Source organism: Muntiacus reevesi, chromosome 6 (assembly GCF_963930625.1).
Source record: "Muntiacus reevesi chromosome 6, mMunRee1.1, whole genome shotgun sequence".
Classification (NCBI taxonomy): domain Eukaryota; kingdom Metazoa; phylum Chordata; class Mammalia; order Artiodactyla; family Cervidae; genus Muntiacus; species Muntiacus reevesi.
Window position 1 is genome coordinate 43,859,701 of NC_089254.1, and position 17,148 is coordinate 43,876,848.

General features: G+C 36.1%; 1 protein-coding gene across 3 annotated transcripts in view; it reads left to right on the forward strand.

The window, feature by feature from the left end:
• Positions 1-17,148, forward strand: part of KMT2E (lysine methyltransferase 2E (inactive)) — a 93,495-nt gene that overhangs the window by 25,611 nt on the left and 50,736 nt on the right. For all 3 annotated transcript variants that reach the window (XM_065938556.1, XM_065938555.1, XM_065938557.1), the window contains one exon: positions 16,051-16,165. In XM_065938556.1, the coding sequence (XP_065794628.1) occupies positions 16,051-16,165 (115 nt within the window). The remainder of the gene's footprint in view (positions 1-16,050; positions 16,166-17,148) is intronic.

A 17,148-nucleotide genomic window follows, 5' to 3' on the forward strand; every position in this document is an offset into this window, starting at 1 on the left:
ATTATTTTCAAATACAGTTGAGGAAACAAGTCACAGAGCAGAATGGCAGAAGCAGAACTGATTGATGTGTTAATTTTAGGCCTTTTCTAATACAGCTTCTTTCCTAACACTGTTAACCAAAAATGACTTCCATAGCGTAACTAATTTATTTTGATATATGGTTCGTGTAAATAGTAGCTTTACTTTTACGAGTAGTAAATTTATTATAATCAGTGACTGCATATAACAAAGATATTTTCAGGTCTCTGCTTGAAGATAAGAAATATGAAAGAAAACCTAGACTCAGTTACCAGTAGATAAATAGGAAAGTTGAACCAGAGTTCAGCATTTATTAGAATTGTATGGTTTTTATCCTAATTGATATAAATTGACCTCTTCTACTGCTGCTTCTGTCTTTTATGTCAGGCATTCTGTCTGAATTACTAAATTGGTTAAAGAAGCAAAGGTGATCTTTTTTCCATTGTATATTTTTGCCTCCTTTGTTGAAGATACGGTGTCCATAGGTTTGTGGATTTATCTCTGGACTTTCTATTCTGTTCCATTGATCTATATTTCTGTCTTTGTGCCAGTACCATACTGTCTTGATGACTGTGGCTTTGTAGTATAGTCTGAAGTCAGGCAGGTTGATTCCTCCAGTTCCATTCTTCTTTCTCAAGATTACTTTGGCTATTCGAGGTTTTCTGTATTTCCATACAAATTGTGAAATTATTTGTTCTAGTTCTGTGAAAAATGCCATTGGTAGCCTGATAGGGATTGCATTGAATCTGTAGATTGCTTTGGGTAGTATAGTCATTTTGACAGTATTGATTCTTCCAGTCCATGAACACGGTATATTTCTCCATCTGTTTGTGTTCTCTTTGATTTCTTTCATCAGTGTTTTATAGTTTTCTATGTATAGGTCTTTTGTTTCTTTAGGTAGATATGCTCCTAAGTATTTTATTCTTTTTGTTGCAATGGTGAATGGTATTGTTTCCTTAATTTCTCTTTCTGTTTTCTCATTGTTAGTGTATAGGAATGCAAGGGATTTCTGTGTTAATTTATATCCTGCAACTTTACTATATTCGTTGATTAGCTCTAGTAACAAGTGGTGCTGGGAAAACTGGTCAACCACTTGTAAAAGAATGAAACTAGAATACTTTCTAACACCATACACAAAAATAAACTGAAAATGGATTAAAGATCCAAATGTAAGACCAGAAACTATAAAACTCCTAGAGGAGAACATAGGCAAAATACTCTCCGACATAAATCACAGCAGTATCCTCTATGACCCACCTCCCAGAATATTGGACATAAAAGCAAAAATAAACAAATGGGACCTAATGAAACTTAAAAGCTTTTGCACAACAAAGGAAACTATAAGCAAGGTGAAAAGACAGCCCTTAGAATGGGAGAAAATAATAGGAAACGAAGCAACAGACAAAGGATTAATCTCAAAAATATACAAGGAACTCCTGCAGCTCAATTCCAGAAAAATAAATGACCCAATCAAAAAATGGGCCAAAGAACTACACAGACATTTCTTCAAAGAAGACATACGATGGCTAACAAACACATGAAAAGATGCTCAGTAATCACTCATTATCAGAGAAATGCAAATCAAAACCACAATGAGGTACCATTACACGCCAGTCAGGATGGCTGCTATCCAAAAGTCTACAAGCAATAACTGCTGGAGAGGGTGTGGAGAAAAGGGAACTCTCTTACACTGTTGGTGGGAATGCAAACTAGTACAGCCGCTATGGAGAACAGTGTGGAGATTTCTTAAAAAACTGGAAGTAGAACTGCCATATGACCCAGCAATCCCACTGCTGAGGAAATACAGATCTGAAAGAGACACATGCACCCCAATGTTCATCGCAGCACTGTTTATAATAGCCAGGACATGGAAGCAACCTAGATGCCCATCAGCAGACGAATGGATAAGGAAGCTGTGGTACATATACACCATGGAATATTACTCAGCCATTAAAAAGAATTCATTTGAATCAGTTCTAATGAGATGGATGAAACGAGCCCATTATACAGAGTGAAATAAGCCAGAAAGATAGAGAACATTACAGTATACTAACACATATATATGGAATTTAGAAAGATGGTAACGATAACCCTATATGCAAAACAGAAAAAGAGACACAGAGGTACAGAACAGACTTTTGGACTCTGTGGGAGAAGGTGAGGGTGGGATGTTTTGAGAGAAGAGCATCGAAACATGTATATTATCTAGGGTGAAACAGATCACCAGCCCAGGTTGGATGCATGAGGCAAGTGCTCGGGCCTGGTGCACTTGGAAGACCCAAAGGGATCGGGTGGAGAAGGAGGGTGAGGGGGGGATTGGGATGGGGAATACATGTAACTCCATGGCTGATTCATGTCAATGTATGACAGAACCCACTACAATGTTGGAAAGTAATTAGCCTCAAACTAATAAAAATAAATGGAAAAAAAATAAAGAAGAAAAGGTGAGAAACCCTTCTAGAGCTGAGAAGTGGGAAGAGGTATTAAATAATTTAGGGAGTGTTAAACTGATTCTTTCCTAGTCTTTTTAAAAAAGAAAAACCAAATTACTTTTTCTCTCAGACACTGGGAACATGATTGCTAACATTGTATTCTTTTTCACATTTTTTTTTACTACCAAATATTCTTTAGAAATCTTTATAATGAGATTTTGGATATGTATGTGTATTTTGGGATGAGGTGGACAAATTAGTAAATGTGACGTTTTTAAGTTACAGGTGAATTACTTTGGAGGAGGGCTTTTAGTGCTATGACTAGGAATACAGTAAATGCCTCTTTATTGACTGAGAGTACTAAAGGGAGATATTTGGGTTTTCAGTTTTGTTCTGCCACTAATATACCAGTGAGCCCTTAAGACAATTATTGTAGACTCTGGTATCTTCATTTGAAAAGGAGGTCTTGAAGTATTAACGTGGCTCTTTTTGACTCCCGATTTCTGAGATTCAGTACATTTTTACTGTCTGTATTTAGTTTATAGTATTTAATATTAGGTTATCTCAATGTCACTAGAGCCATCTGCTGACAGAATTCGTTATTAGTTTGTTGAAATATTTGGCTGCTTGTAGTCTGAATTTATGTAATTAAAGATACTACAATGTTTAATGTATAATGAAATGTTTTCAGTAGCTTTTTACTTGTGTTCCACTAGTATATAATGTTTCTATTCATGATTTCTTTACACTTTTTATTTGTCAAGAAACTAATACTTTCTGCTGCCCTTAAAAGTGTGAATTTGCTTATCCTAATTTAGAAGTGCTTTCATTTAATTGTGATTTGTTTTAATATTCAAAAGAATGTTTTGAAGTACTGTTCTTATTCTTAGCATTGTTTAGAACTGTTGAAATTTCTAATTTGCCTTATTATACTTAATAATAAAGTTTTACTGTGTTTTTTTTCTTGTCTGTAACACAGTGTGTAAGCAGCTGTTATTTCCATTTTACAAAAGAAATGCAGCTCAAGGAGATTAAGAGACTTCCCCAAGGCCACATAGTTAACAAAAAATAAAGAGCTAAATCCAAGGCTGCTTGGCTCCATATCCATTTGCCACATAGATCAAAAGAGCTAAGTTTTGTTAATTGATGAGTTAAATGAAGTAAAATGCCCCATGTGGTAAACTGAGGACAGCTGTCACACCAAATCTCTCCGTTTAAAAATTTTTCTTGTATGCCATTATAATGTGTGTAATTTTAATATATCTTTAAAAAGTATTAGGTATAATAAGAATGATAGAAATGTTTTGATCACAAATCTGAAGGAGCATAGTGAGAACTCATTGATATCTTTTATATTCATTACTATAACAGGGAGCCGTTCTATCCATGTGCAATTACTGATACCCAAGTGTCTGTTATTGAATGTTTTAACTTTGAAAGAAAAACTAGAGATTTCACTTAAAATACTCATATAAACTTCTCATTAAAATACAACTGTATTTTGAAGATTTATATAGGGAAGAAATTAAAATTTTGATGAGGAAGGAGGAAATCATAAAAGTCCAGTTTCAGGAGGAATCAAAGCTTATTTAATCAATCATTCTAGCCTATTCTTTTTCTCTAAATTCCTCTCTTAATTTTATGATTGGCATTTCTCTCTGTTTAGATCTTCAGTTCACCTGACTGCTTAAATGTCTACACTAAAATATATAATGAATGATAATTTATGATGGCTTTTTAAAGAATAAGGATATTTTGGTATAAACAAATACAATTTTAAATTTGTAAAGTGGTTCCAGGAAAATGTGGCAACATCAGGTAGATTACTGCAAACAAAGTGGTAGTTGTTCTGCTTTTTGAGTTTTCAATAATAATTTAGGACTGTAACACATTTGAAAATGACCTTTTTTCATTTTTAAGAATGGAAATGTTACATAAATAATTTAAATTTTAATGCCCAAATTTGTTCCCCATATTTGTAAAGTTTATGAAGTAATGACAATTAAAGTGGTATAGATTCAGAATTACCAGAAATCAGGCTTTGTGTAACTCTGCTAAAGTAATACATGGTACCATTTTTTAATACAGAAAGGAGGTAAAGCTGTTTACATCATTAGGTCATTAATCCATAGACAAAATGGCACTCTGATAAATCTCACAGGAAGTGAGAATAATGCAGTTTGATAGGAATAGTACTAGACCAACCTAAGAGATCTAGGATTTAGTATTTGCTTTGTTATTACAATACCATGTGACTTAGAATTAAGACTTGATTTTGTAAATGTGGAATCTGAAGTCCAGAGTGCTTGTTTCATGTCTTGTGGATACACAGTGACTTAATGATAATCAGTTTGTGGCACTTAAATCAGTCATCTCCTGGTGTATAATACTGGAGGTTGAACAATATGATATTTAAAATACCTTCTAGAACAGTTCCTGAATATCACTTTGGAGCAGCAGGTACTGTTTCCCTGAATAGTTCTGTCCTACTACGCTCAATGTCACAACAAGCAGAACTCAGCGACTGCTTCTCCACCCCTTGCTTCATGATAGCATTGTATGGGAATCCAAGAATTGCGCTCCACATTATACCTGTATAGACTCAGCAGAAGCAGATCTATCACCACTAATTCTAGGCCAGAACAAAACTACTTCCAATCTGAAGGAAAGAAATCCATATTCTGCCACTCCCTTGGGGCCATCTGCAAAGCATCCCCACTACATCTTTGTTCTACCTGCTCCACTAAATGAGTCTTAGCAACAGCATTTTACCTTTTCTAACACCCAGTATCACCTCACAGGGTTAGAGGTAGGTTCTAAGAGGTAGGTTCTAAGAGTGGTTATTTCAGATTAACTCTTGACCCTGTGTCAATATTATCTGCGCCTTTCTTTTGGTTCCTTGGGCACTGTCTCAATTGTCAGTCTATTCAGATGCTTGTATGCTTGTGTCCTTCACTCTTCTTCCAACTGCTCCATACAAGTTGACTTTTACTTTGGCCATGCTACTGGCATGTTGAAGCTAATGCTTGCTTTTCAGGCCTCATATTGTTTGTTGTCTCAGGAGGATTTATTACTCTTGATTCTCTGTACCTTTAGCTTTAGTGAAACTAGCCTTTTGTGATTTTCTTTCTTTCTTTCAAAAAATTGTAGTAAAATATACATAGCATAAAGTTTACCGTTTTAACCAGTTTTAAGTGTCCAATTCAGTAGCATTCAATACATTCACAGTGTTACTGCAGTGTCCAAGGCAAGAGATGACAAAGACTTGGACTAGGGAAAGAAGTGTACTGATTGTATATTGGAAGAAGAGCCAGAATTGACCAAAGAATTAGATGTGGAGGGCGAGGGCAAATGAATAATCAAGAATGATACTTTATGGTTTTGGGTTAAGTAACTGGATGGAGAGTTGTTTAAAGAAAAAGATGAGCCGGGGGAAAAGAGAAAACATTTGTGAGTAGAAAAGAAAATCAAGCAAAAAATGAGAAAGAGTGGCCAGTTAAGTGTGGTATCCAGAAAGCTAGCAAAGTTAAATCTTTTTAGGAAGGGAACATTTACATCACATGCTGAAAAGTCTATATAAACTACAAATGCCAATTAGTTCGACAATATGGGTAGTTATTGTGGTGTTGTGCAGCCTGATGTGGAGCACGAATAACTCTTTCAAGGAGTTTTCTAAAAAGAGGAACAGAGAAATGACAAATGGAAGGGGGCAGGAGTTTTAAATGGAATAATAAATAAGACAGCAGTGATCTAATATAGAGGTAGACTGAAGATGTAAGACACAAAGGATAGTTGCAGGCAAGAGTAAAGTGTACAGATATTGAAAAGGTGAGAAGAGATAAGGTCCAGAGAGCAAGTGGAAAAATAGGGTTGTAATACAAAGTGGTATTTTTCCATTTTTATAAGAGAAAAACAATTTGAATGTAAATATAAGATTTTAGATATGGAATTGTGTTCCCAGTACCTAAAACAGTAGCTGGTATATAATAAACCCTCAATAATTATTTATTAATAAGTTAAAAAGAAATTCCTGTTGATGTTACATTTTCAAAGAAACTTATACCATTAAACTAGTAACACTTGCTAAAGCCATTGAAATCAGAGAAAAATGGTACTCTACTACAATCAGTTCCTTCCCCAAATTTGCTTTCTCTAAACAAGCAGTCAGCAGATTGGGATCACTGAGCCAAACCCAGCCTGCTGCCTGATTTTTGTGAATAAGATTTTACTGAGACTCAGTCATGCCCACTTATTTACTTATTTTTTTCCACTTATTTACTTATATTTTCTGGCTTTCCAGGTATAGTAGAGCTGAGAAGTTGCAACAGAAACCACGATTTGAGGTCTTGAATATATTTACTCTCTGGTTCTTCACAGAAAAAGTTGGTTGGCTCCAGCTCTAAATTTAATTTAGTTTTTTTTTTGGCCGCACTGCACGGCATGTGGGATCTTAGTTCCCCAAGCAGGGATTGAACCCACGTCCCCTGCATTGGAAGCGCCCAGTCTTAGCCACTGGACCACCAGGGAAGTCCCTGGTTTAATTTTAAATTCCAAAATATGGGATATAAAAAAGGATTTTCTACAACAAACATCTATTTTATAGTCATGAGACATCTAAATTAAGAGGTCTAGTAATACGGAGTGGAGAAGGCAATGGCACCCCATTCCAGTACTCTTGCCTGGAAAAGCCCATGGACGGAGGAGCCTGGTAGGCTGCAGTCCATGAGGTCGCTAAGAATCGGACACAACTGCTCGACTTCACTTTCACTTTTCACTTTCATGCGCTGGAGAAGGAAATGGCAACCTTAAATCTAAATTAAGAGGTCTAGTAATGTGGAGCGGAGAAGGCAATGGCACCCCACTCCAGTACTCTTGCCTGGAGAATCCCAGGGACGGGGGAGCCTGGTGGGCTGCCGTCTATGGGGTCGCATAGAATCGGACACGATTGAAGTGACTTAGTAGCAGCAGCAGCAGTAATATGGAGAGCTATTTGGGTGGAGCTAATGAAATAGATTGAGGATGATTTGGAAGTCATGAACACATAGGAAATGGTGAAAACTATAGTAGTGGATGAAACCTCCAGTGTTTAAAGTACAGACACCTAGAAAACATAAACATTTAGGAGACAGGGAAAAGAAAAATTTTAAAAGGAGATTAAGGCATTAAAAAAAATAGGAAACAGTTTGGTACTTTCTCAAAATGTTAAACAGAATTACCTTATGACCCAGAAATTTTACTCCTAGGTTTATACTCAATCGAAATCAAAGGCTCAAAACAATATTTGTATACCAATATCCATAACAGCATTACTCTCAATAGATAAAAGGTCTAACATCTCAAGTGTCCATCAACAGATGAATGGACAAATCAAAATGTGGTCCATCTATACAATGGAATATTAGCCATAAAAAGGAATAGAATTCTGAAACGTATAAAATGGATGAAACTTGAAAATGTTATGCTAAATAAAAGACATGATAAATATTTTATGATTGCATTTATGTAAATTGTCTTATGTTGCAAAGAGTATTTATGTCTCGAAGAATCGGACACAACTGAGCAACTGACCTGATGTAAGTTGTCTAGAATGGGCAAATAGAGATAGATAGTAAAGGTTACCAGGTGCTTGGACCTGGAGAAAGTAAGAGATATGGAACAAAGTGTCTGTCTGAGAGGATGAAAAAGTTTGGAAACAGTAGTAAGACATGAATCATAAGGCTTGAAGGTCTCTTTGTGAACCCTGAAACTTACTACATACAAATATTGTTGAATGCTCGCTATCTTAGTTAATTCTGTTTCATTTGTTTAGGAGAGGTAGAACTAAAGCTACAAAATTTTTATAGCCTCTTCATGGTAGACAGATATAAGGGGCTATAGAATTGAACAAAATGTCCCTATATGTAAAAAATAATAATGTGATTTCAATAAGTTGAATGGTATAGTTCTTTAAAGTAACAGGTCCAGCTAGTGTCTATTTCAAGTGAAAGTGTTAGTCACTCAGTCGTGTCCAACTCTTTACAACCCCATGAACTGTAGCCCACCAGGATCCTCTGTCCATGGGATTCTCCAGGCAAGAATACTGGTGTGGGTTGCCGTGCCCTTCTCCAGGGGATCTTCCTGACCCAGGGATGGAACCCAGGTCTCCCACATTGCAGGCAGATTCTTTATTGTTTAACAGTTCTGGTTAGTGCCTATTTCAGGCAGCTGGAAAATACTAAAAGGCATTAGGAGACTAGCAGAATTAAAACAGCAACAAGACAGAGATTGAAATTTGCTGCATTATTTGAGTGACTGAGTACTGACTATGATAGAATACATTGGGACAGAATATAAAAGTAGGAGGGATATAAAGTTCTCCAGTATAAAAATTTTAACAAGTGATGGTATTTTTTTAAGTAATAGATTTTAACTAGGAAATTTAAATCATATTATCTTAAACCAATGAATATTAAGTTCCCAAATCTCACAGTTAAGAGTAGGAGTTTAAAATACAAGTTTATTTTCTCAACTCTAGAGTCTATGTAAAGGTCTCTTTTTGGAAGCTCTTTAGTAATGTGCTATAAATCAAAAACAAGCCCTTGAAGATGACTCAAGCTTTGTGTGGCTAAATAGTCAAATAAAAAGTTTCTTTTAGAATTCTGAACAGTCTTAAATGGAAAAGTCGACTCAGAGAAGTTCAGGATATCATGTAACTAGAAATTGTTGTTGTTGTTCAGTTGCTCAGTCATGTCTGATGCTTTGTGACACCATGCCAGGCTCCCATGTCCTTCACCATCTCCCAGAGCTTACTCAGACTCATGTCCATCGAGTCAGTGATGCCGTCCAACCATCTTGTCCTCTTTTCTTCCTGCCTTCAGTCTTTCCCAGCATCAGAGTCTATTTTTTAATGAGTTGGCTCTTCACATCAGGTGGCCAAAGTATTGGAGCTTTAGCATCAGGCCTTCCAATGAATATTCAGGATTGATTTCCTTTAGAATTGACTGGTTTGGTCTCCTTGCAGTCCAGAGGACTCTTAAGAGGCTTCTCCAACACCACAGTTCAAAAGCATCAATTCTACAGCACTCAGCCTTCCTTATGGTCCAACTCTCACATCCATACACAACTACTAGAAAAACCATAGCTTTGATTATACGGACCTTTGTCGGCAAAGACCTTAACATTAAAAAACTTCTATGTTATAGCTTTTCTTCCAAGGAGCAAGTGTCTTTTAATTTCATGGCTGCAGTCAGCATCTGCAGTGATTCTGTAGCCCAAGAAAATAAAGTCTGTCACTGTTTCCATTGTTTTCCCATCTGTTTGCCAGAAGTGATGGGACTGGATACCATGCATGATCTTCGTTTTTTGAATGTTGAGTTTTAAGCCAGCCTTTTCACTGTCTTCTTTGACCTTCATCAAGAGGCTCTGTAGTTCCTCTTTGCTTTCTGCTACAAGAGTGGTGTCATCTACATATCTGAGGTTATTGATGTTTCTTCCAGCAATCTTCATTCCAGCTTTTGAGTCATCCAGCCCAGCATTTCGCATGATGCACTCTGCATGTGAGTTAAATAAGCAGGGTGACACTATACAGCATTGACGTACTCTTGTCCCAATTTGGAACCAGTCTGTTGTTCCATGTCTGGTTCTAACTGTTACTTCTTGATCTGCATACAAGTTTCTCAGGAGGCATGTGAGCTGGTCTGGTATTCCCATGGCTTTAAGAATTTTCCACAGTTTGTTATGTTCCACACAGTCGAAGGCTTTATAAAGCATACTCAGAGAAGCAGAAGTAGATGTTTTTCTGGAATTCTCTTGCTTTTTCTATGATCCAGCAGATGTTGGCAATTTGATCTCTGTTTCCTCTGCCTTTTCTAAATCCAGCTTGAACATCTGGAAGTTCTTGGTTCACATACTGTTGAAGCCTAGTTTGGAGAATTTTGAGCATTACTTTGCTAGCACGTGAAATGAGTGCAATCATGTGGTAGTTTGAGCATTGCCCTTCTTTGGGATTGGAATGAAAACTGACCTTTTCCAGTACTGTGGCCACTGCTGAGTTTTCCAAATTTTCTGGCATATTGAGTGCAGCACTTTCACAGCATCATCTTTTAGGATTTAAAAAAGCTCAGCTGGAGTTCCATCACCTCCACTAGCTTTGTTCATGTTGCTTCCTAAAGCCCGCTTGATTTCATACTCCAAGATGTCTGGCTCTAGGTGGGTAATGACACCATCATGGTTATCTGGGTCGTTAGGATTGCTTTTGTATAGTTCTTCTGTGTATTCTTGTCACCTCTTCTTAATATCTTCTGCTACTGTTAAGTCCATACCATTTCTGTCCTTTATTGTGCCCATCTTTGCATGAAATGTTCCCTTGGTAACTAGTTTTCAAGAGGTCTCTAGTCTTTCCCTTTCTGTTGTTTTTCTGTTTCTTTGCATTGAATACTGAGGAAGACTTTATTACCTCTCCTTGCTATTCTTTGGAACTCTGCATTCAGTTGGGTGTATCTTTCCCTTTGCTCCTTTGCCTTTTGCTTCTCTTCTTTTCTTTCTTTTTTTTTTAGTGGTTTTATTTATTTATTTATTTTTTTCATTTATTTTTATTAGTTGGAGGCTAATTACTTTACAATATTGTAGTGGTTTTTGTCATACATTGACATGAATCAGCCATGGTTCTCTTCTTTTCTAAGGTATTTATAAGGCGGCCTCAGACAACCACTTTGCCTTTTTGCATTTATTTTTCTTGGGGATGGTTTTGATCACTTGTCTTTTATACCATGTTACAAACCTCCGTCCACAGTTCTTCAGGCACTCTGCCAGATGTAATCCCTTGAATCTATTTGTCCCTTCAATTGTGTAATTGTAAGGTATTTGATTTAGGTCATATTTGAAGGGCCTAGTGGTTTTCCCTACTTTCTTCTATTTAAGTCTGAATTTTCTAATAAGCGGTTCATTATCTGAGCCACAGTCAGCTCAGGTCTTGTTTTTGCTGACTGTATAGAGCTTCTCCATTTTCAATTGCAAAGAATATAATCAGTCTGATTGCAGTATTGACAACCTGTGATGTCCATGTGTAGAATCGTCTCTTGTTTTGTTGGAAGAGGATATTGCTATGATCAGTGTGTTCTCTTGGCAAAACTCTGTAACAACTATTTACACAAAAACTTATTATATATTATCTGTTTCGCCATGCAGTATAAAAAAATTATTAAAGCTTTGTGTTAATGTTCCAGGAGATTTTGAGAAAGCTCCCCAAACCATAATGTAGTAATTTTTGTTACTATGAGTTCTTGCTGTGCAATTGTCCATGTGTAAATATAGTAGGTTTGCTCAAGTTTAATTAATCATTTTCTACTGGTTGGACATTTAAATAATTTCTACTTGTATACCTGGTTTTAGGAACAGTATTACAAAGAACATCTCAATTCTGTGAGTAATTACTTAGTGAAAATTAATGTTATTAGAATAAATTTCCAAAAACGGGGTTATTGGATCTGAAGGATATTTGACTGTTGGTATTTGTCACAAAGTTGTTTTCAGATTTACTGTGTGCTTTGAGGATATTTAGCACCATGGACTTTTTAAAGAACATTTCTAAGGATGTCTGGTGCCCTGTTTTTTGTTTTATTTTCTATTAAATACTATCTTACAGTTCAGGAAAATCCTTAAATTATGTCAACCCATTTCTTTTTAAATTGTTACCTTTTAAAAATTACTTTTAGTAAGTATCAGCGTAGAAATGAAGATCTTGATAATGTGTTTCTGCCTTCTTGCATTGCTACCTTTTCAGTACTTAGGGCTTTAATTTGTTTTTTTTTTTTAATATTAAAGTATAGTTGATTTACAGTGTTGTGCTAATTTCTGCTGTACAGCGAAGTGGCTTAGGTATACACATATGTGTTCATTTTTGTGTTCTTCTTCATTATGGTTTATCCCAGCAGATTGGATATAGTTCCAGGTGCTGTAGAGGAGGACGTTGTTATTTATCCATTTTAAATATAGTACTTTGCATCTACTAATCTCAAGCTTCCAGTCCCTCCCTCTCTTTCCCTCCCCCTCTGACAACCACAGCCTGTTGTCTATGCCTGTGAGTCTGCTTCTGTTATATAGATAGGTTCATTTGTGCCATATTTTAAATTCCACATATAAGTGACACCATACATTATTTGTCTTTCTATGTCTGACTGACTTCCCTTAGTATGATAATCTCTAGTTATATCCATGTTGTTGCAAATAGTTTATTTCATTCTTTTTTATGGCTGAGTTGTATTCCATTGTATTATATGTACCACACCTTCTTTACCCTTTCATCTGTATGGACATATAGGTTGTTACCATGTCTTGGCAATTGTGAATAGTACTGTATAGCTTTAATTTGAATCATGAGGTTATGCAAAGGATTTGTGGCTTGTTTGCATGCTTGAATTTATCTATATTTGGACTGAAAGTCTTGTTTATTTCCCACCCATTATCTACTCCAAAATACAAATTTCTTGCCACACTCTAAATCTCTAAAAGTGATTCTTTTCTGTAATGGCCATAATTCTTACATATTGCTCTAATAACCAGGAATTGCTAAAACTCCACTTCTTCCCTCTATGTATTTTTTAAAGTGTTTATTTATGTATTTACTTGGTTGGGTTGGATCTTTCATTGTGGCACACAGATTCTCTAGTTGTGATACATGGGCCCAGAGCACATGAGTTCAGTAGTTGAGGCAGTCGGGTTTCGTTGCTCTGGAGCATGTAGGGTCTTAGTTCTCTGATCAGATATCAGACTGGTGTCCCCTGTATTCCCACGTGGATTCTTAACCAGTGAACCACCAGGGAAGTCCTCCTGCTGTGTATTTTTAAAAGAATTTTAAAGGAATCAATGTTGTAATCAGAGCAGTTTATCAGTTCATTTTATGTAAATTTTACCCTTTTGTTCAGCATGTCTGCCTCAAGGAACCCATGCTGTAGAAATACCATTATGTAAACAGAAAATGATACATAAAACAGTGTACAATTGCAATGATACCTTTAACACTGAAGAATAGGAACAATTTAAACATCCATTAGGGAATATATTAAATAAACTATGGTACATTCATATAATGAAATAAGCAGTTATTATAAAAAATAAGACAGCACTATGTGTTAACATTGGAAGGTTGAAAAAGCAAATTGTGAATTTGTTATTGTTGTTTAATCACTAAATTGTGTCTGACTCTTTGGCACCCCATGGACTGTAGTTGGCCAGGCTTCTCTGTCCATGGAGCTCTCCAGGCAAGAATACTGGAGTGGGTTGCCGTTTGCTTCTAGGGGATCTTCTTGACCCAAGGATAAAATCCGGGTCTCCTGCATTGGCAGGTGAATTCTTCCAAGGTGATGCTAGCCATAAAGAACCTGCCTGCTAATGTAGGAGACTTAAGAAATGTGGGTTCGATCCCCGGGTATGAAAGATCCCTTGGAGGGGAGGGCATGGCAACCCGCTCCAGTCTTCTTGCCTGAAGAATCCCACGGACAGAGGAGCCTGGCAGGCTACAGTCCACGGGGTCACAAACAGTTGGACACGACTGAAGCAGCCGAGCACACATACAAGCCATCAGGGAAGCACCAGATTGTGAATACATATTGTATATTTTCATTTTTAAAAAACTGAGATGTATTTATGGATAGACAAATATAGAGGAGGATACATGGCATCTTAACATGGGCCTATCAGGTTTGGATGAGGACATGATCTTTCACTTTCTTGTTACGTCTCTTTTAAAGTGTGTACAATAAACATGAATTAATTTTGGAATTAAATGTATTTCTCTTTAAAAAATTAAACAAGTCAATTTTTAACATCACAGCATAGCTATTAGGTGAGTACTGGTTTTCTAAAGATTCAGAACATTTTGGAGACTCTTCTTTTATAATCTCCTTCAGAACCACTTGACCTCAGTTTGTGTCTCCTCTCTCTCCTGATTCTAGCACACTGGATTCCAAGTAATAGTCACTTAGAGCGAAATTGAGAATTTGCTTAAGGGATGAGTTGAGGAGAGAAGTAGTTGACAATAGAAATTTGACCAGTTAGATTGTAACTGCGCTAAGCAGCCTTAAACCATGAAGAATTCAAATAGTATTAACTTCTAAGGGAAGGTTTTGATTAAGAGGTTTGATAAAGGTTTTGAAAAAATCACCTCAAACAGTGGCTTGGTAAGAAAAAAGGCATGGAAATAAGTCACGTTGTGTTTACGCAAGGGAGAAATTAATTTCAGTGTGAATTGCCCTCAGAAGTAGGTTCACTACCACATTGATGAATAGGAATTGTCAGACAGGGCTCCAGGAGGATTGATGTAAGTGAAGAATCTGGGCAAGTGATGTACACAAAATGCCAGAGCAGGGGACTTAGACGTCAGCCATAGTAGGCGAGTTGTTGCTGTCAGTGGTTGGTCAGCTCATCATCATCTAGTCATTATCAGGCCAGAACTGCTAACCTGACATTACTGCAGTCTACTGGTTGCATTTTTTTCATAAGCAAATCTTGCTTCATTGTAAAGTTTCTTTTCCTTAACTTTTCTGATAGTTCCAAGGCTTTGTTATATCTTGACATATTAACACATACATAAAACTTTGAACTTTGAAATGTATACTTCACATTCAAATTGGGGTCCATCCATATGGATTCAGTATGCTCTTGGTCTCATTTAAATGATTCCTACCACTTTTGTCCACCCCTGTGCATCGTGTCCCTAGTGCCACTGAGGAACTAATTTTTAATGTCTAGTAATTTTTTCAGTGATAGGGAAACTCTATCAGAATTTGAAGGTGGAACATTTATTGTACTTAATTAAAAGTTTTTTTTATAACATGGACTCTAGATGAGGTATGTCATATCTGCAGGATGTCTGTGTATTAGACATTTTAAAGACATTTGTATAGTCAATATAGGAAGTGTTATAATTTTTTTTTTTTTTGCCTGGCATTCTCTTTTTATTTTTTCCCAATTATTTTTTATTAGTTGGAGGCTAATTACAATATTGTAGTGGTTTTTGCCATACATTGACATGAATCAGCCATGGAGTTACATGTGTTCCCCATCCTGAACCCCCTTCCTCCCCATCCCATCCCTCTGGGTCTTCCCAGTACACCAGCTCCGAGCACTTGTCTCATGCATCCAACCTGGACTGGTGATCTGTTTCACCCTAGATAATATACATGTTTCGATGCTTTTCTCTCAGATCATCCCACCCTCGCCTTCTCCCATAGAGCCCAAAAGTCTGTTCTATACATCTGTGCCTCTTTTTCTGTCTTGCGTATAGGGTTATTGTTACCATCTTTCTAAATTCCAAATATATGCGTTAGTATACTGTATTGGTGTTTATCTTTCTGGCTTACTTCACTCTGTATAATGGGCTCCAGTTTTATCCATCTCATTAGAACTGATTCAAATGTATTCTTTTTAATGGCTGAGTAATATTCCATTGTGTATATGTACCACAGCTTTCTTATCCATTCGTTTGCTGATGGGCATCTAGGTTGCTTCCATGTCCTGGTTATTGTAAACAGTGCTGCGATGAACTATAATTTTAAATAGATGAAAAGGAAAAAAAAGAATCAGTGGAATTCTCTTTGATGCAATGTTTTTTTTTTCCCTCCAGACCAGAATCCGTAGAAGCTAGCCCTGTGGTAGTTGAGAAATCCAACAGTTATCCCCACCACTTATATACCAGCAGCTCGCATCATTCACACAGTTACATTGGTTTGCCCTATGCGGTAAGTGTCAAACATTTCTCTGGAAGGTTTTTTTATATCTGTATATAAATCTCTATTTTTTATATCTAAAGGTTGAAAGTTGATGTATGTGGTATTATGCCTAAAAATGAATATTTAAAAAGCAGACCTTTTATACTATCTAAACAATTAGGTATATAATTTGTAATTTAATTTTTAATTGATCCAATTATATTTATTCAAGGGATTAAAATTCTATAAGAGGAATTCCTTAGAAGTTTTTATAGTATTATTTTGCTTTTTATGCTTTGACTAGTTTAGTGTTATAATTCTTTACCTTCTCTATAAAACGATTGTAGGTACTATCTACTATTGATTTTAAATTATATGGTGATTTATATGATAAATTATATAGTTACCACTTATTTAGCTCTTATATGTCAAGCTCTGTGCTGAGCATTTTTACATATATTATCTAATTTTCAAAAACAACCTCATAGGTATAATTTTCATCCCTATTTCATAGCTGAGAAAATGAAAGCTTAGCTAACTTACTCAGTGTTGCATAGCTAGTAAGAGGCAGAGCACAGACTGAAACAACTGCAGAACTGAACACATTTGTGGTATTACAGAGTTGCCATTATCAGAAATTTTTACCACTTGGACCAGAATAAAAAATACCCAAACTTAAAAAATCCCTATTGTATACTGTCTAGTGACAATATGTCTTTTGTAATTGTTTTTGTTGTTCTTTAGCCTCTGTTATCCTAAGGGTTTTGTGTTTGTTTTTTTAGCCATCACTGTTCTCACATCTTGTATTGTGAAGGTGACCAAGGTTGCATATAGATAGTTTCATTTATTGCTATGGTTAACAATTTAGTTTCAGAAAGTCATTATTTTAAAGGTGTAAGAAATGGGCCAGTTTCATCTCTCTCAAATACTCAGATTAAGGACTGAATTTTAAAGTTGCTTAGATCATACTGTTATTGAAACTACATTGTGCTGTGTTTGTGTTTAATTATCCA